Source organism: Meles meles, chromosome 7, assembly GCF_922984935.1.
Source record: "Meles meles chromosome 7, mMelMel3.1 paternal haplotype, whole genome shotgun sequence".
NCBI classification, from domain to species: Eukaryota; Metazoa; Chordata; class Mammalia; order Carnivora; family Mustelidae; genus Meles; species Meles meles.
Genome location: NC_060072.1, coordinates 564,975 through 585,045, shown reverse-complemented (window position 1 = coordinate 585,045; position 20,071 = coordinate 564,975). Strand labels below are relative to the sequence as shown.

Below are 20,071 nucleotides of genomic sequence, written 5' to 3'. Positions count from 1 at the left end.
TAGGCGGAGCAGTGAGGCCCCTCCTGTCTGCGCGGCTCTGCGCCCCGATAGCTGCAGGCAGGAGGGGCTCCCACGAAGCTGCGAAGCTTCGGTGCAGTTGGGCAGGAGACGGCCCCTCCCCAAGGACTTGCTGGCGCTCTGGAAGAGGGAGGGAGAGAGCGCACAGAGCGAGGGGCACGGGGCGACACAGAGGTGGGGGGTGCCTGCTGCCCTGGCCACATGTGACGAGCAGCGTGCAGAGTAGGACTGGGGCCGGCCGCAAATGGAAGCGGGGAAGCTTGTCGGGAAGGCGTTGCTGTATTTGTGGTGAGTCCCACAGCTGAACCAGGTTCTGTGGCAGCAGGCGGACCTTAGAAATGGGGGGGTCCTGGGGCTCCTGGGTGGCTCAGTGGGTTAAACCTCTGCCTTTGGTTCAGGTCATGATCTCAGGGTCCTGGGATCGAGCCCCACATCGGGCTCTCTGCTCGGCGGGGAGCCTGCTTCCCCCTCTCTCTCTCTGCCTGCCTCTCTGCCTACTTGCGATCTCTCCTCTCTCTCAAATAAATAAATTTTAAAAAAGAAAAAGAAATGCGGGGGTCCTGGGCGCCTGAGTGGCTCAGTGGGTTAAGCTGCTGCCTTCGGCTCAGGTCATGATCCTGGGGTCCTGGGATCGAGTCCCGCATCGGGCTCCTTGTTCAGTGGGGAGCCTGCTTCTCTCTCTGCCTCTGCCTGCCACTCTGCCTGCTTGTGTTCTCTCTCTCTCACACACACACAAATAAATAAATAAAATCTTTTAAAAAAAGAAGAAGAAGAAATGGGAGGTCCCCAGAGGCCAGGTGACCATTGCTGCTGCAGACACAGCCATTAGGAGCGTCGTGTGAGTCTGTGTTTCCCCAACTCCGCTTCCCCTGAGCCTGGCACTAGGAAGGGACCCTCCTCACGCAGGCAGAAGGAAGGGGCGCACTCCTGCTGGACAGTGGTGGTAAAATTGCCTGGGGCGGCAGTGACCAGGGCCCTGTGGCCGCTGGCTCCACAGCTCCCCTGCTGGTGTGGTTTGTTGGTTTGTTGAATCCTGTACCTGCCCCTGAGGGTGCCCGGCTCGCGGCGCCTTCCTGTCGTCAGCTTCACTGAGGCGGGACACACAGACAACGGCCCGTGCCCATGGCAGGGGCACACTCTGAGAGCTCTGTGAGCCCTGTGCGGTCAAGAGGAGGAGCGCATCTCCCCCTACTGCCCTGAGTGAGCCCTCCCTTCCCCCCGGCCCTGTCCCTAGGCCTCCCGTGCGCAGCTTTCTGCCACCAGAGCTTGGTTTCCTCTTTGGCGGTCTGTGTAAGTAGATGCGACCGGGGAAGGGGTCTTCAGTCCTCTTCAGCTGAGATGAAGTTTAGACGAGGAGCCGCACGTGGAGAGCGGTGTTGGGTGAGCTCGGGTGTGCAGCGTCGCGGTCCAGGGCGTGCGCCAGCGTGTCCCAGGGGTGAGACCCCCACCGTGGCAGCTTCCGGTTCTCTTTGCGTGGGCTTTTTGCTAACGTCATAAATTTGGCTTCTACATATATTTTGAACTCTGTGCTGCATTTTGCCGTTTTTGTTTTATATCTGTGTGATCAGTTCTCTCTTCAGTGTGTTTCTGAGGCACAGTCTTGTGTCACGCCACGTAGTCTACGCCCTGCAGCGGTGCTCCGCGCTCCTTGCTGTGGGCTCGACTCCCGTGGGGGCTTCTGCTGAGCAGCCTGAACCTCTGTGGCGCTCGTCCGCCAGTCATCGGTCCTCTCGGCTCCTGCGGTGCGGGAGGTACTGATCTCCATTTTTGAAGGCTGTTTTCCCTGGGTCTTGAATTCTGGGCTGGACTGTCACAACTGCCTTTCTGCTGTCTCCTGGCTCACTGTGTTTTCAGTGAAACATCAGCTTTCCTTTCAGGTTTTGTTCTTCTATGTATAATGTGGGGGTTTTTCCCTAACACAGGGCCCTGCTCACCGCCGCCCCAGGCAGAGTCTAAGTTTTTCTTTTTATTACTGTTTTTATAAAAATTTAATTTACAATTTGCCTTTAGTATAGTTTTTTCTAATTTTTTGGCTTGGGGTGCTCTGAGCTTCTTAGGTATGTGAGCTTATAGTTTTCCTCAAATTTGGGTAATTTCTGGGGCGCCTGGGTGGCTCAGTGGGTTAAAGCCTCTGTCTTCCATCCAGGGTCCTGGGTTTGAGCCCCACATCGGGCTCTCTGCTCAGCAGGGAGCCTGCTTCCCTTCCTCTCTCTCTGCCTGCCTCTGCCTACTTGGAATATCTGTTAAATAAATAAATCTTTAAAAAAAAAAAATAGTGGGTAATTTCTGGCCATTCTGTCTTCAGAGGCTCTTTCTGCTGAACCCCTTTCTCAGATGCCCATTGCCTGTGCGCTGGGCCTACGTGGGCCCCTTAGAGCTGCCACACCGCTCGCTGCCGCTGTGCTCACTTTTCTTCAGTGCCTTTCCGCTGCATTGCGTTTTGGAAGGTCCCTGTGGCCAGTCCAGTTCACTAGCATTTTCCTCAGCAATGGGCATCCAGGGTATTTTCATGTCACACATGGTGGCTCTCCTCTCCCCCAGGGCAGTGCTGTTGCTCGGTCTTCTGTGTCCACTGCACAGGCTCCGTCTTTTCCCGCCTTCGAGTAAGAGCTGCTTCGGTGTGCTCGTCCGGAGCTCCTGCCACGCGTCTGTTTTGGCTGCGCTGAGGGGCTTTCCCCCCGTGAGGGGCTGTATTTTCTGTTTCTGTCTAAGCCTCGTAATCTTTGTTTGGATGCCAGACATTCTGGATTTTACCTTGTTGGCTGTTAGGATGTTTTACTGTCCGTGAAAATATTCTGCAGTTTGTTCTGGGATGCGGTCAAGTTGCTTTGAAACAGATACTTTCTAGCCCGGCTTTAAGCCTTTGCTGGGTGGGACCAGCGAGGTGTTTAGTTTAGGGCTAACGCGCCCTTCTAAATACCCCGTCCGTCCGTCCGGAGTCTCGTCTATTACAAGCCTTTCCGTCTGGGCTGGGGGGACTCACACTGTTCTCAGCCCTGTGTGCGCTCTGCGAATCATTCCCACTACTCAGCGGCTCCCAGCAGGTGACAGTGGCCCTCCCCGGAGACAGTTTTGCTTGTCATGGCTGGGGTCATGCTAGCATCAACGCGTGGGGGGGGCAGGAGTGCTGGGGAGTACCGTGCAGCGCCCAGGACGGCCCGCAGCCCAGGTGTTGGTCGTGCCAGGGCTGAGGAACCTGCTCTCACCCCATCAGGTGGGCGTCCCAGCCTGACGGGGTTTCTTACCCTCATGCACTGACTGGTGCTCAGCTGACAGTTCGGAGGGGACCCTCTGAAGCTCTGCAGCCCTTTCTGTTCCACTGCCCCTTCGGCCTCCCCGGACACCAGCTCCGTCTCCTCAGTGTAGAGCCCGCACAGCTCCCCTGGGCTCTCTGTATCCGGGACGGGAAACCGCCTGGGAACGGGCCGGAGCCGTTGCAGGCTCACTGGGGTAGACCCCCCCAGCCTCGGGACCACTGTCCTGCGCCGCCCGCGCAGCCGTGTTCAAAAGCCGTTGTCTCCCTCTTGGCTGCGTTTCAGCAGCTTGGACTGCGAGCTGCCGCTTTCCTGGACCGCGGGGGCACGGGAGGTGTGACTGCTCTCACTCGTTTGCCCGCTTCTTATTTTCAGCTCTTGAACATGTCGAACTACAAGGAGAAGTTTTCGACTTTGCTCTGGCTTGAAGAGATTCATGCAGAAATAGAACTGAAAGAGTATAACATGAGTGGGGTCACCTTGAAAAGAAACGGTGACCTGCTGGTTCTGGAGGTCCCAGGACTGGCTGAAAGTAGGCCTTCTCTATACGCAGGTGGGTCCATCACGTGTCACGTTTCACTAGTGGGATCAGCAGCCGCTGAACCCCCGTGAGGGGAAGAGTGTTTTTGTTTTGTTAAGATTTTATTTATTCATTTGGCAGAAAGAGTGAGAAAGCACAAGTAGACAGAGCGGCGGGGGTGGGGGGGAGAAGCAGACTCCTGGATGAGCGGGGAGCCCAGTGTGGGGCTTGGTCCCGGGACCCTGGGGTCATGAGCTGAGCCTCAGGCAGACACTTCACCGACTGAGCCCCCCGGCGTCCCTGGGGAAGGATGTTTCCCCAGGTGCGGCAGCACCGCAGTCACGTCGTCTCATTTCCTTTGCTTTGGTTACGGTTTTCTGGAACCCCTGGTCAGCACTGGCGGTGTGCCCGGCCCCTCGCCCTGGTCACAGCGGTGCTGGTCTCATGCAGCTTGTCCCACTGATGTCTGTCTCACCTTTTCAAAGTGCTTGATTTTAGGGTACAACAGCAAAATTGGGGGATTTTGTAGTTTTACATGTGGTTCTGCATTTTTTAACTAGGAGATAAGCTGATTTTAAAAACTCAAGAGTACAATGGACATGTCATCGAGTACATCGGCTATGTGATCGAGGTGAGCAGTGCTCCTGACCCGCTGGCCGGGTGGCCTTTCCAGCAGTCTGAGGTCAGCTTCCTACCGAGGCTGGGCGGGGGCGCCCTTTCAGCCTTTGAAGGCATTTCAGAAACTTCAGGAGAAAGTGACTTTTTAAGTGAATTTGTTACGTATACAGAGAACTTTAAAAAGCCCTGTAATTTTCAGCTACATAAACCATATTTACTTTTTATTACTTGTAAGTTCATGATGTTTGCATTTAGTCAAATTGGGGCATTCTGAACATGCTCTCGGAGAGAGAGCCTCGGAGGGAAAAATACACGAAAAGGTTTGCAGTTCTTTTTTTTTTTTCAAGTTTTTTTTTTTTTAAGATTTTATTTATTTATTTGACAGAGATCACAAGTAGACAGGCAGGCAGAGAGAGAGGAGGAAGCAGGCTCCCCGCTGAGCAGAGAGCCCGATGTGGGACTCGATCCCAGGACCCTGAGATCATGACCTGAGCTGAAGGCAGCGACTTAACCCACTGAGCCACCCAGGCGCCCCTAAAGGTTTGCAGTTCTAAAGGCCTTTCTGGAGGAGCTGGCCGACTTCTCGCCCTCCTGGTGCGCCCCTGCTTCCGCGATTCTCTGGCCTGGCCTGCTGCATTCGTGTGAAGGGAAGGAGGAAGCCCACTCCTGCCCCGTTCCCAGAACTGAGGAGATCCGAAGCCCTGCCCCAGGTCCGGGAAGGATTCAGAGGAGGGGCGGCATCAGGCCTCTGTGGCTGTGTCGGCTGCATTCTGCCCCCAGGGTGCCGGCCCATGCCAACACAGGAAGCTGCCCTCAGATGACTGGGGAGGGAGCTGACGCCTGGTGCCCTCCCCACTGTGGCCGCAGACTCTCCCGGGTGAGGGGGCCGCTGAGCCTCACCCGGAGCGCGCGCCAGCTCTGCCGGCTTGCACACCCACTGGCCGTTGGCCAGGAGATCCGAGAGGCCCGCAGCGGCCAAGGACTGTCTTAGCTTCCAGAGGGTGGATCCAGTTGTGCCCCTCAGGGAAGATGCCGTGGGGACAGACTCCTCAGAGCAGCTGTGCCAGAGAGGACAGGTAGCAGGTCCCTCCGGTCGTGCTGGCGGGGGTAGCCAGCACCATCCGCGGACAAGCCGTTTCCGTCTACGCGCTGCCGAAGGGCGCCAGAGCCTGACAGTCCCGGACTGAAGCTACAGGCTCCCCTTTGGTGGGCTCGTGCCTACAAGTCAGCTCCTTCGGAGCGACGGAAGTCGTGGTCGACTCGGTAAATTCTACGAGTCTCAGCGCATTGGCTGTCTTGATTCTCTGTAGTTTAACTTTCGGCCAGTGCAGTGGTACTGAAGACCATGAGGGTCCAGAAGGCCTCAGGAGAGCCCGCAGACAGCGTGCTGTGCAGAACACGCACGTCCAGGATGAGCAGTCACTCCATTGAGGTCAAACTGGTGTTTCCATGACAGGCGGGCGGGCAGCCCGGTGCTCTCAACCTTGAGTCCGGTTGGGGGAGAGGGAACTCCAGAGTGGGGGCCGCTGTGCTCTCATGCACATCCAGGGGCCATGGGACAGAAGTCTCCCAAGGCTGGGCCCTGCCCAGACTCCTGCCACCATGGCCACCTCCACAGAGGGGCCTTCTTGCCACCAAGAGCATGTGCCTGGGAACAGGCATTGTCATTTCTTCTCTGCCCACTCAGTTTATCTCCGCATGGTTTTCATCTCTGTGTGCTTTGCTTGATTCATGAAAGTTGCCCTGTTGATTTTTTATATTGGCCTGCTTTTTCTGTCTGGGTTTTAAATTTTCCCACGTGGTTTTTCAAGCTCCTGGAAATGATAGCGGCGGTGTGTGACGCGCTTGGGCCCCGAGCTCTGTGCAGGGTGTGCCCTCACTCTCGGTGGTTTGCTTCCTTGTGTGCTGCTTCGGTGACCCTAACTACAGGTTCATTTTCGTTCGTCTTGGTCCCTGGGAAACCTGGGGCCCCTGGGTTGGGCTTGCTCTCCTTTTAAGGGAATTGTGGCAACTTCTGCTGCAAGCAGGGGCCCCAACAGGGCAGCCCCCATGTCGGTCCCTGCCGGTGTCCGTGTCTCCCCGGGCCGGCTCGGGTCTCCCGGCACCACTTCGTCAGTTCGTACTCGTCCGACGCAGGACTCTCCGTCCCGCGCTTTTCCCCTGTGCTTCCTCAGAAGTTCCTTTTCGGTCCGACCTCTGGGAGTCCTTCTGTGCAGGCCCTCGCTGTGGTGGGGGTCCCAGGATGCCTAGTTCCCTGTTCTGCTGGAAGGGGAGTCCTCTGGGAAGGCACCGTGTGGCAGGCGCCCCTCACTGTGTCGTCGTCCTTCCGAGGCCTGCGCTGTCGCTTTGTTTCCACAGAGCCCAGGTCTCTGGAGCGGGGCCAGGGAGGAGCTCGGCGCCTGCGCTGGTGTGGGCGCCTGCAGGGCCTGGGGCCTGTGTGCACAATGTGACGGCGCCGTGATTTAATCCTCCTCATGGGTTTCACAAGGATTTAAAATACCAGATTTTAGCGCCAGTCCGCGGAGTGTTTCGTGACGTGTGGCTAGACGAAGGTCGTCTCAACAGGTCAGATGTGACGTGTGGGAACTGAATTCTTCTGCTTCCTTTTTAGATTCACGAAGAAGACGTAACCCTTAAACTTAACCCAGAATTCGAGCAGGCATATAACTTTGAACCTATGGACGTGGAATTCACATATAACAGGTAATGCTTTCCTGACTCTTCCTACAAACGTCTTCATTCTTCGTGGGGAGCAGGCTTCCCCTCCGTCCGCCCGCGCACGTGTCTGCGCTGGTGTAGGAGACGCGACGTGCGTGTCTTTGCGGGTCATGCTTCACTGCGACGGGTCTCAGGATAACAGACTTGCCAACATTTGCTCTTCCTCCTCCTCGGAGCACGCGCACACGCAGATGTTGTCGTTGATGTGTCACGGGGGGGGGGGTGCCTGCCACCTGCCGTTCCCCCCACTGTTAACAGGGGCTTTGTGTTCGCCTCTCCCTTGCTTCTCAGAACAAACACTTGTGTGTCTTTGTACACATACACACACACACACCACCAGAGAAATATGTTTTTTGGTTTTGTTTTGAGCTGTCAGCCTCTGGTTTCCGGGAGGTTTTCACTCCCCTGTCCCCAGGATTCTCCATGCTGTGCGTCACTGTCCAGTGTCTTCACCACTGCCCGTGCCCCCGGGCGCGTCCGCCGCGCTCCCTGTTCTGCGGTGGACGTTCACCCCGTCTCTACTCTGAAGGCGCTGCTGTGAGCACCTTTTCCCTCCTTGCGCACAAATGCTCGTGTTCTCTTGGCTGCACACTCAGTTGTGGGACTGTGGCTTTACCCGCGGTGGCAGCAGGGACCCCAGTACCAACAGCTGTAACAACCTGTTGATCCACACCGGCCCAGGAGCTGGTTTTGTTGAACTTCTAAATTCGTGCTGACTTGGTAGCGACATGATCCACCTTCTTACGGTCTGGACATGCATTTCTCTGATTGCATCGAAGTTGAGAATTTCCATGTTTGTTGGCCATAAAATTTCTTCTTCTGTGAAATGCTGGCTCCTGTTTTGTCCTGAATAGTTTGGGTTTTGTTATTTGTAGGCATCTTCTCTGTGTTCTTTGTGCTGGATGCCCTTGGAGAGGCGTGCTACAGATAACTTCTGTAACTTCTCTAGGTCCTTTGCTTGTTGTTTCGCTTCTGTGGAGTATCTTTTAGGAATCAGAATTTTAAGATGGATCAGGGAGGTTTAGTTTTGTTTAATGTTTGGGTGTTGAGGCTGCCAGTGGATCAAAGGTGTTGAGTGTGAGTGGGTCGTGGGTCAGCGGGGAGAGGCCGTTGTTTGGCCGTGGAAGCTGAGCAGGTGGGATGGAGAGCAAGGTGAGGTCTAGGAAGGGGCCGTTTTTGCTGTTTGAAATGAGAGAAACTAGCTCCGTGGGGGCCCTGCGATGGAGGGGTAACGGGCGAGGGGGTGCGTGCGGGAGGGGGTGCGTCCGGCCAGGTGGGGTAGGAGTTATTGACAGAGGGTCATAGCCTCCCTCAAGGTGGTTGGACGAAAGAGGTGAGAACTGATTTGTGTTTGGACGTTTCTAACCATGTGTTACTCTGGAGGAGGAGGAGTTTGGGGGAGGGGAGGAGAGGAAGCATGGGACGAGGGCAGTGCAGGAGTGCACCCACGGAAGGAAGGACGCGGGACCGACCATAGGCGCGACGGGCCATGGGGCTGAGCCAGAGAGAAAGTGCCCAGGAAAAGCAAGTGGGTACCACCAGCAGTGGGGCTGCTGGAAAGGCAGGATGATGAGGTGGGGAGGGGCAGCTGGGTTCGGTGATCTCAGAGATGCCCAGGGCCTGGGCAAGCATACAGGCAGCCAGGTGCGGGGTCGGAGAGATGAGAGGCCAGGGAAGGGGGGGGGGGGTGCCGCATTTGACACGCAAGCTTTGCCTGCCCCATGTAAGCAGTTAGCTTATTGGCATTAAGTTATGCAAAACCAGGAGATTTCCCATTTTTAAAAAATGTATATGCCCCACTCGCTTTGAACCAGTGAAAGATGGGCAGGCCCGCCGTGCAGCAGGCTGGACTCTCTTCGTGTTACTTGCTTACTTCGTGTAGGTATTTTCCCTTTTTTAAAAAAAAAATCAGGTCTAATTATCATATGCTCTCTCTGACATGAGGAATTTGAGAGGCAGGGCAGGGGGTAGTGGGGGGCAGGGAAGGAAAAAATGAAACAGGATGGGACCGGGAGGGAGACAAACCATAAGAGACTCTTAATCTCACAAAACAAACCGAGGGTTGCCGGGGATGGGGGGTAGGGATGGGGCGGCTGGTGATGGACACTGGGGGGTGTGTGGGCTCCAGTGAGCGCTGTGAACTGTGTAAGCCTGACGATTCACAGACTGTGCCCCTGGGGCTAATAATACATTATATGTTAATAAAAAGAATTAATTTAAAAAGCGGGTCCAGTGAGATAGGATGTAGGCAAACTTGCCCTATTAAAGTGTACAGTTCGAGGGTTTTGATATACATCTGCCATGTGACACCAGCGCCACAGTCAAGAGGAGGAGAGTGTCCCCACCCCAGACGCCACCTTCCACGTCCCCCACCCCAGCCCTGCCCCTGGCCCGGAGCATCCCGTTGCTCCACAGGCTCACAGCCCTGGTCTTGTCTGTCTTTTTCATTGTAATCGTTGTGGTAGTTGTGAGGTGGTGTGTCGCTGCGGCTCTGGTCTACATTTCCGAATGAGCAGCCGTGCGGGACGCCTCTCCGTGTGCCCGTGTCCCATGCATGCCTGTTCTCGGTTGATGGCGAGTTGAGATCAGGTGGTGTGACGCTTCCACTTTGTCCATGGTTTGCAGAGCTGGTGCGGCCCAGCTGGTCGGCTTCTACAAAAAAACCCGGAGAGGTTCTGATTGGGATTATGTTGAGTTTTCAGCTCCATTTCAGGAGGAATTGACACCTCAATTCTGAGTCTCCCAGCCCTTGAAAATGGTGCCTCTCTCCGCCTAGTCAGGTCTGGTTTTTGTGTCTTTTCGCGGCATCTGTACAGTTCACTGTGTGGGTTTCGCATATCTTGTGTGATTGGCGTGAGCCCTGAAAAAAGCGGTGCCGTTGTAAACAGTAATCCGAACTTAGTTTCCAGTTGCTCCTAGCTAGTGTCTACAAATGCTGCTTATTTTTATACCTCGGTCTCGTGTCCTGAGAGCTGGCTAAATGCGCTTCATAGTTGTAGTAGCGTTTCACAGGCTGCGCGGGGTTTTCTGCGTGTCAGATGTTCATGTTCGAGTGAAGTACTCTGCTGCTCCCTTCCTTTTCTGCTTGCCGGCCCTGCCTAGTAGCCTCTCACGGAAGTGGCCTCGTTCCCGAGCCGAGGGCTCACGCCCAGCGTGCGCTGTACAGAGGTGGTTTGTATTCGGGCCTGCAGGTCGGGGAGGTGGACTCCCAAGTGTGCTGCCAGCGATCAGGCTTGACGTGTGGCATTTGGGCGGGTGTTTTTTCTCTGTCAAGGTGATCATGTGGTTTTCCTTTTTTAGTCTATTTAGGTAGTTACACGGATGGGTTGTTGTTTTTGTTGTTGTTGTTGTTGTTAACTGATCGGTTTTCTCATGTAGAATTGAGGTGGTTTTAAGGGATGGGTTCAAAACCAACGATGACCAAGAAAGAATTCTTGCGACATCTTCGGTGCAAAAAGGGGGGTTTTATTAAAGTGCGGAGATGGGACCCCTGGGCAGAAAGGGCCGCTGCCCTGGCATTGGGAGGAGCAGCTGACGATATACTACGGAGCTGGGGGTGGGGGGCGGGTAAAGACACAGGAAGTTTCCAAGGACTTTTCATCTGCTAAAGGAGACACAGGATCCTGGAGGCCAGGTTGTCAAGCTCAAGTTCATCTCTGTCTAGGAAGGCAGCCGCGGGAAGACAGCTGCGAGCTCCTGGAGGCGCATTACACTCTGCCTGCCTCACGCATTTGTCCGCGGGCTGCGGGTTCTAAGGAAATTTCATTTTATCTGCATTTCTTTCTGCCTTTGTCCCCCACTTCAGAATCAACTTCGCATCCTTGGAATAATCCCCACTTAGCCGTCCTGTAACTTCCTTTTGTATATTACTAGATCTGATTTTAATTTCTGCCTCTGTGTTCCTGAGGTGGGTTGGTCTGCAGTTTCTTAAAACGATCTTCTGTCTGACTTCGATATCGCGGTGATACTGGCCTTACAATAAGCTAAAAAGCTTCACCTCCTCCTCCGTCTTTGGGGATAATTTGCTGCAAATTTGATTTCTTTAGTAACTCAGTAAACATTGAGGTTATCTGTTTTATGTGCAGTGAGCTTTGGTAGTATGTGTCCTCTAAGGAATTTGTGCATTCCATCCCAGCCATCTACTGTGTTTGCGTGGAATGACGCGTGGAATGACGCGTGGATCATATTGTTTCCTCAGTAGCAGCACTTGTTGCATCTGTGGCAACGGGCGGTGCCGCCCTCTCACCCCCGACAGTGGGGACGTGGACCTTCTCTTCCCCTCATGAGTCGGGCAAGAGGTTCATCAGCTCAGCCCTATGAAGAATCAACTGTTGACTTCATTCATACTTTCTAGTGTCTGTTTTTATTTCATTTATTTCTGTCCCAGCCTCTGTGATGTCCTCTCTTATACTTGCTTTGGGTTCCATTGGCTCCTCTTTAGATTCCGGTGGTGGAAGTTGAGGTCTTTTAAGATCTTTCTTCCTTTGTGGTTTTGGTGTTTCGTGCTGGGTGCACGTTGTCTGGTCCCGGGTGTTTGCTCTTAGAAATAGTGAAGCAATAAATACTCTTCCTCCTCCTACAGAGATGTGGAAGTGGAGGGAGAGCAGGCATCTTTGCAGCTTGGAATCTCCTTTTCAACAGTACTTCGTACTTAGGAAAGTTTTCTTCGTTCTTTTCCTCTAAGTCTTTGTCCTCCTCCGGGATTCTTGTCCAGCGTTTGCTCCCACTTTTCTGTTCCACTTGCTCCCGCGTCGTTTCCCAGCTCTGGGGTTTGTTTCGTGTGTCAGTGCAAAGACCTCTGGGACTTTACCTCTCGGTATTTTGCTGTTCTTTAGATTAGTCAGATTAGGAAGGAAATTATTCCTCACCTTCTGTTTTAAGCTGTTAGACTCAGTGCCTTTTTGGCATTTCTTGAGATTATCATCATCTCCGGCCTGTTTGTAGGATGAAGTGTTTCACTGGATCACGTCAGATCAAACCTTTCTTGTATGTGTAGAATGAAAAACATAATGTTATTTTCATTTTGGTGAATTCCTCCTTTAATTGCTTCTGGGGTTTGTTGAGTACTACTCCATTCCTGTTTTCCATGCTTCTGGGAAGTAGGCAGTGATCTGCAGGCTGACACGGTTATCATGTTAGCTTGGTCCATGTCCCAGTCTTTGTTGTGCCTTTTAAAAGATTTATTTTTAAGATTTACTTCTTTTAGAGAGACAGAGCAGGGGGGAGAAGGAGAGAGAATCTTGAGCAGACTCCACGCCCAATGTGGAGCCTGACGCAGGTCTGGATCTCACCACCCTGAGAGCATGACCTGAGCCAGAGTTGAGTGCTGGATGCTTAACCAAATGAGCCACTAGCTGCCCCGTGCCTTCTGAAAGATTTTGAAACCTTTCTTCCTTCCCCTCTGGAGGAGCGAGATGGCCCTGGGTCAGCCGGCACAGAGGTTGAAAAGCCTCCCCCTGGAAGGGGACGAGGCATTTAGTCCTTCCTCCGTTTCTTCCGCTTTACGTCTCCGCTTTATGTGCTCTTCTGGTTGTTACTCATCGTGGGTGGACTTTGTTGTACACCAGGCAAGTATTTGCTGAAGATTACGTTGAAGGAACAGAGTGGGGCCGCCGGGAACCTTCATGCCTGGGACCATAGAGGGACGGTCTCTGAGGGGTGGGCTTGTGCACTCGGGTTTTCCAGCTTCACATGCCCCCACCCCACCCCCCACAATTCCATACCCTGCAGATGGGTCCTGATGGCGACCTCTCACCAAACAGTCATTTAGTGTTTAAGCTCCCAAGTCTGAATTTTCCAGAAACCTGTATGTGGCCCAAGCTCTGAGCCAGTATGGAGCTGCCCTCCTACCTTTCCTAGTTGGAGGCCAGACGCTGCTTACCAAACAGACGTCCGTCTCCGCTCGCACTTTGGGCCTTGTCGTCTTGCTTCATTGAAGATGAGGTTTTACACTTTTTATTCTTTCTGTTGTGTTAAGAAACAAAACAGCAGACCTACAACAGAGTGGCTTATGCTGAACCCCGTGTCACCACACCGGAGGGAATTACCGTTCTGGGTCCCCCAGAAACGGAATCTTCAGCCAGTCAGCTGGGACCTGCCTGCTCAGGACGGGGGGGTTCGACCTGTCTGACCCGGGATAACTTCCCTGTGCCCACTCCCTTCTCGCTGTAAAGGTCCTTCATTCTGCACAACTCCTCGGGGCCTCTTTCCACCTGCTGGCTAGGTACAGCCTGGTTTGAATCAATTTTTGCCCAAACTCTTAAAATTATTAATAAGCCTCAGTTTTATCTTTTAACAGTGGTGAATTTCACTAGTTTAAATCTTTACAATCAAAATTACTTTGCTGTTGATGTAGTAGTGTTAGTATTTCCCTAATGCCTCGTATTTCTTTTTTTTCCTAGTCGTGCTCTTTATCTTTAAAAGAGAAATATTCCCAGAAAGGAAAGAGTCCTTGCTGTCCTGAGATAAGGATGTCTCTGTTTAAAGTTTTTCTGTGAAACTCCTAACGTTGCATACAGAGACACACTGTCACGCGAGCCCTTGGCGCCCCGGCCTCCCTGCAGGGCCTGTGAGAACGCCGGGAGCTCTGACTCCAGCGTGGCGCCTTTATGATTTTTGCGCAAAGCTTACATTAGCGGGTTGGCTCGGGTTACGTAATGAGATTTCCGCGACTGGTGCTAGACTTGAGATTTCTACACTGGAGGTGCATTACGTCACGTTGTTCTCTCTCTGGCAGGACCACAAGCAGACGGTGTCACTTTGCACTTGAACACGCCATCCACTTGGGTGTTAAAGGTATTCTTTTTGTGGAATAATAGTGTTACTTCTTCCCACAGTATTTTTATAAGCTTCATGTAAAATTTGGTGTAAAACACAGTGTCTTCAGTCATACATTTCAAGTAAAACTATGCAGTCCAAAGTTTTCTTCCTATTGGCAAGTCTGAGTATTTTCTTACTATATCAACTGCATAAAAATAGCTTAAACCATTGAAAATGATGTCATTGCCCTGCACTTTTCCTCTCTTAGTATGAACCCACTGTTGTAGCTCCAGCTAGGCAGATGGCTGCCTTACGAACTATGCACAGTCCTAATGTTCTGCTGTAGCCAGAAACCGCGTACAGAAGCCAGAAGGGAAAGGAAGGCATAGATGCAAACTACACAGGGTGCCTCCATCTTTCTTAAGTTTTTCACTAATATCTACCTTCTTGCCTTGTTTTAAAAGTGCTGTTCCCAGAAGAAATCATTTTACAGTCTCCCCAAGTGACAGGGAGTTGGAATCATGCACAAGACACCAAAAATGATGCACAGCCCATCGTCAAGGTATTGGTTTGATGACTTTGAAATATTTAAGTAGATAATATATTGGCTCTCAATTGCGTGGAATGTTAGAGGAGTGTAGCTCGCAGGTAGCCCAAAATCTCAGCTCAAATAAAACTAAGATATTTATACTGTGGATTTAGCGTAAAGTTTATGCACAACTACACGGAGGACTGAGATGACTACCAGAGAGTAGGTGGGGAAAACCCAGACACGGGTCTGTTCGTATGAGCTTACTGTTCTGCGTGAAAATTACGTGCTTTTTGTATGCACTCGGGCACGTTGTGTGAGGATACACTGCACAGAGCACGTCTGGGTGAATGTATGTCCACCAAGTCGTTAACATTTGTGATCTTTATGACCGTTTTCCTCTGCAGCCCTGTTCTGTAAATAGTAACATAGCACCTGTTATGCGCCGCTCTCGTCCTGGCTGTTCCGATTATTTTTATGAGTAAAACAGAAGTGGTTTTATTTACCATTATGTTTCCAGTAATGAGCAGAATTTTCCGTGTCTATGGGAGATTTTATTCTGTAGTTCTGTGCTATTGGAATTTGCTTTTTTTGAGCATGTTTAAATTTATAATAAATACAAATTTCTAATTATATCTAATATTTACAACCTCTTTTACTGTGCTCACTTCGGCAGCACATATATTAGAACCTCTTTTACCATTTTACAGCTTCTCTCCAAAAATCCAAAAAAGAGAGTTTCGGAATGCCTGCATATTCACAAAAAATTCTGTGAAGGAAACAGCAAAAAGTTTCCATTAAAATTATCTTTATTTCCTACCTGATCAAAAAGGAGAAAGAAGTCTTCATTGGAACAGACACAGTGTCCTCTGCAGACTCTCTCCATCACCTCACTCTCTGGCCCACTCTGTGGCCTGATTCTCAAGGAGGGTGTGTGACCCTGATGGGAGCTTTGAGGCGGGGACGTGTTGCTGTTTGTATGAATAACTTTCCTGAGTAGCTGAATCTTTTACTATTTTTAAATGCAGAATATTACCTTCTTATGGATTAGCTAAGTTGCACGTAAACTCCAGGGCATTCCATACGTCAGCCATGATGGAATGAGGGAGACTAAATTCACCTTCCTACCTTAAATAACTCAAAGTCAGACCAGACACAGGGCACGGCGGTTGGTGACATTTGCACATCAGATGTCGTAGGGCGGTGATTCCTGCGAGAGGAAGCTCATGAGGTGGCCCTGGGGTGGCCCCGGCGCAGCGTCTTCAGAGTCCGCAGGCCGAGGAGCAGCAGGGGGAGGCCTGCGGACTGCAGGACTGAGGAGACACACGTGACAGGGCAAGGATGAGGCGGTTAGAGTGCGAGGGCACACGGCCGCAGGAGAGCACGGGAGAGACAGGGCTCTTGGGGTCGAAAGACTCGAGCCTGGGAAGGTAGCCCCGAGAGCGGAGAGGAATCCTGAGTCCGCACAGTGCTGGGCATGGTCTATTCCCACAGCCGGAGAGCTCGCGCAGTAGCGAGCAGAGTCCTCAGAGGGCGCTGCCGGAGCAGTGCAGCCGGTCCGGCCGCTCCGCCCGCCGCCTCACCCACCCGACGGGCAGAGAGTGGCCTCCAAGTAACGCAGCCACATCCCACAACAGAGTTCAAGCATAGTTGCAGGAGTACAGAAGTACACACCCATCAAGGTGTAAAGTTCACAACGTCTGGTACCTAATCCAGAAATAAACTGAGAAACACAGCTCGTTTAAGAAATTTCAGTCAGTTGAAATCAACTAAAAAAAAAACCACGGTGATAGCAGTTAGCAGGTAAGGACATTGAAACAGTCGCCATGACTATACTCCGTAGGCCGTTAAGGGAGAGGAGCACAAAAGCCTGTTCAGTGGAGATATAAACAATAAAAGACAAATTTCTCTTTTAAAGACGAAAACTTCAGTGTCTAAGATGGAAAATAGACAATTAACAACGGACCAGACACTATAGTCAGAAAGACTAGTGAACTTGAACAGTTAACAGAAACTTGACAAAATGAAACAATAAAACGATTTTTTTAAAGGCTCCAAAATACAAAATGTACTAAAAAAAGGAAAGCGTCAGTGAGCTGTGGGACACCTTCCAGCAGGCTCCCATCCGTGCAGTTGGGGTCCCAGAGAGGGAAGTGGAAGAGACACCAGAAAAAATAGTGAGTGGAAACTTTCCTGACTGGATGAGAACCGTAAGCCCTACACATTCAGGAGACTCCCTGACAGACCCAAAGTGTAAGATCTGAGGAAGACCGCACTGGCCATGAGAGTCACTTTCCTGAAAGTCACTTGTAAAGAGCAAGTCTTAGAGACAAGGAAGGTCTCATTGCTGCAGAGCAGCTGACCGAGCAGCAAGAGAAACCGGCCCGAACACCGCGCCCAGCCGACTCTGGAGAAGTGACGACGTGAGAACGTACTCAGACGTGCTCGGGCTGAGGGCTGGGGGGAGCCCTTACTCTGTGACCTGCACCATGGGACACAGGAATCCTTCAGCACATGGAAATGATGCCCGTGGGCATGAGGGTCCACCCAGACGAAAGAGGAGGACCAGAAATTATAAATAGGTACACGCGTTAAAATAACTTTTTCTTTTAAAAAAAAGTTTCCTTAAAAGATAATTGACTTTTTGAAAAGAAGGAAATCCCATAAAATGTGACATGGGTGGACCTGGAGGACATTATACTCAGAGAAATAAGCCGGTCCCAGAAGGACACACACTGCTGATTTCTTTCCTAGGAGAGCTTTAAAAAATTCAGACTCCTAGAATCAAAAGAGTAGAATGCTAGGAGGGTAGACCTGAAATGACATTTCACCACAATAAAATTTCATAATTTTAAAAGGTAATTGACCTTTCGAAGCTGAAATAGTAACAACATACTACAGAGTTTGTAGCAGCAAGAGCAGTGGGAGAAGAGAGTATCATTTCTTACCGTGTTGGTGTGATTCACCTGAAGGAAACTGATCAGTGGAAGACACACGCTCTAAACCGTAGAGCAGCTACGAGGACAGCAATATAAAGAGCTAGACCAGCAAAGGGAATAAAAGGGAACCACAAGATACTTATTTCAAAGGTAAGCAGAAAAGAGGGACACGTGGACAACTGTACCATAACCTGACTGACTTCCTACCCCCTTGTACAGTGATCGATGCAGATGGGGAGCCGACGTCTCTGGCTGTGGTTGTGTCCTTAGAGCAGTCGAGACAGAGAAAGCAAGTAGCACGACGAGAGAGTTCAGTCGGCTGCCAGCAGTCACGTGATGTGTGTGGTCTAAGCGCGGCGGTTAAGAGGTAGAGATGGTCAGGCTGGATAAAAAGGAAAGACCCAACCGTATGCTGCCCGTAAGAAACACATTTTACATACAAAGACACAAGTATGTCAAAAGGAAAAGAGGGAAGGAAGATGCCGTCGAAACAAAGACAGAGCGGCTGTGTCGGTGTCCGTAGGCTTCCGAGCACAGGTGGTCAGGATAAGCGTGTCACAGTAATGAGGATAATCATCAGGAGTGCGTGACCGTCTCGGATACATACGCACCTAGTAACAGTCCCGAAGGAGTGAGACGGAAGCTGGTGAAGCAGCAGAGAGAGCCAGACCGACGCCCGTGAGTGTCCGCAGTGTCCGCCTCCACCCCCAGTGCCGGGCAAGAACGGAAGGCGATGGGCACAGCGCAGTGACCAGCGCCACTGAGGGGTGTTTGTAGAGCACACCACCCAAAAAGAGCTGGGCACGTACACTTTGTGTAGAAGCGAACACAATATTCGCCACTGTAGACTTTATTTGGGGCCACAAAAGAAGTCTCCAACTTAAAAGAGATTGAAGTCCTAGAAAATACAGTCTCTAACCACTTAGAATCAAGTTAGAAATCAATGGCAGGAAGATCTCTGGAAAATCCCCAAATGGTAAGAAACTGAAAACACACGTACATGTAACTCCCAGATCACAGAAGAAATCAATAGAGAAATTAGAACGTTTCTGCCAAAACCAAAGTGACACTGCAGCCTGCCAGAAGCCAGACGCTGCTGCAAGGGGCTCTGGAGTCCTTGGCCCCGAGTGCCCAAAGGGAAGAAGGATACAGGTTTCAACTCCATGACCTCAGCTGCTTCCACAGAGTGCTAGAGAAATAAGAACACATGAAATACACACGAAGCAAAGGAAAGCAAATAATGAGACCCTGGCGCGGAAACCGGTAATCCAGGGCGCAGAAGAGCAGCGGAGGGACCCGTGAGCCAGCCCAAAAGCTGATTCAGAGATCAGTGAAACTGCTGAACTTCAAGCAAGACTGTTGAGGGGAAAGCATGAAGACACAAATTCCCAGAATCCCGGAGGAGACAGAGATGTGACCTCACTCCAGCCTCTGCGGACGGGACAGAAGAGAGGTGAATAGCACCGGGTGGTCAGTGGGATGTCAGCTGCCCTGGGCCCTGGGCTGTTGGACGCCTGGTTATATCTTGTTTCTGGGTGAGACTGGCATGTGGGTGGGTGCCCCGGTCAGGGTAGGGGGACCTCCCTCCTGTGAGACCTGAACAGAGCAGGCGACTCTCCAGGACTCCTCCCGCCCAGCTCCCCTCAGTGGGACGATCAGTGTCTTCCTGCCCTGCGTCCAGCTTCCTGGCGGCAGACCTCACACTCCTCAGCCTCTGCAGTCACGTAAGCCGATATCTTAAAATAAATCTTTTTACCTATATATGCATACATCCCGTTGGTCATTTTTCTAGAGAACTCAGCATGTATGTATAGGTATGTATGAGAGAGACCAGGAAGGAGAGCCTGGTTGAACATTCCAAAATCTTAGTCCGTGACGCCCACCATGTGAACAAACCCAAACCCGCAGACACAGAGAAAGCATCTGACAAAATGCAACATCCGTTCCTGATCACCAAGTTTAGCAAACTAGAAATGGAGGGGAACTTCGTTCTTCACCTACAAAAAAACCTACACAGTGAGTGACAAAATGCACTTTTCCCGAGAAAGTCAGGGCACTTCTCGTCCTGCCACTTATGTTCAACACTGTGCGGGAGGTGGTAGACCAGCAATTTGGCAAGAAAAATAAAAGGCAGCCGTGTCGCTGATGTGTAAAATCTGACGGACTCTAAAGAGGCCTTCGGAACTAATAGGTGAGACGCTTACAGGGTATAAGGCCGGTGTACAGAAATAATTTGTGTGTTTACTAGCATAAGTACTCGGAATCGAACTTACAACACCATCCAAGGCAGCGTCCAAATGTCCCCAACATTAGGGACAGATCTGACAGCACTAGAGACCTCACAGCCCTGATGAGAGAAGCTGCTGGTGCGTCGGAAGACCCGGCTCAGTCTCTCAGCTCTGCTGGCCCAGTCAAATCGTAGCAGACGTGTTTGTAGCATGTCTTTGTGTATGGAAGGGCAAAAGGCCTAGAGTTCTCGGAACAGATGTGAAGAACAACAATAAACGAACCCACACTACCCGATCTTAAAACATTTCACAATGTACAGTAATTAAGACGGCATGGCATCGTCAAGATAAACCTGCTCCAGTGGGATGAAATGGAAGCCTAGAAATGGACCCACGTGAATCTGGATGACTGACTTTCTGCAAAGGTGCCAGGGCAGGCAGAGTGGGGAAAGAGTCCAGCGAAAGGCACCGGGACGGGGAGGTGTCTG

The 20,071-nt window shown here is 51.6% G+C and overlaps 1 protein-coding gene across 1 annotated transcript in view; it reads left to right on the top strand.

Moving 5' to 3' along the window:
- Positions 1-20,071, top strand: part of MOV10L1 (Mov10 like RISC complex RNA helicase 1) — a 55,998-nt gene that overhangs the window by 18,060 nt on the left and 17,867 nt on the right. Inside the window, exons 11-15 of the mRNA XM_046010650.1 lie at positions 3,648-3,825; positions 4,353-4,423; positions 7,022-7,113; positions 13,865-13,923; positions 14,352-14,449. Of these exons, the coding sequence (XP_045866606.1) occupies positions 3,648-3,825; positions 4,353-4,423; positions 7,022-7,113; positions 13,865-13,923; positions 14,352-14,449 (498 nt within the window). The remainder of the gene's footprint in view (positions 1-3,647; positions 3,826-4,352; positions 4,424-7,021; positions 7,114-13,864; positions 13,924-14,351; positions 14,450-20,071) is intronic.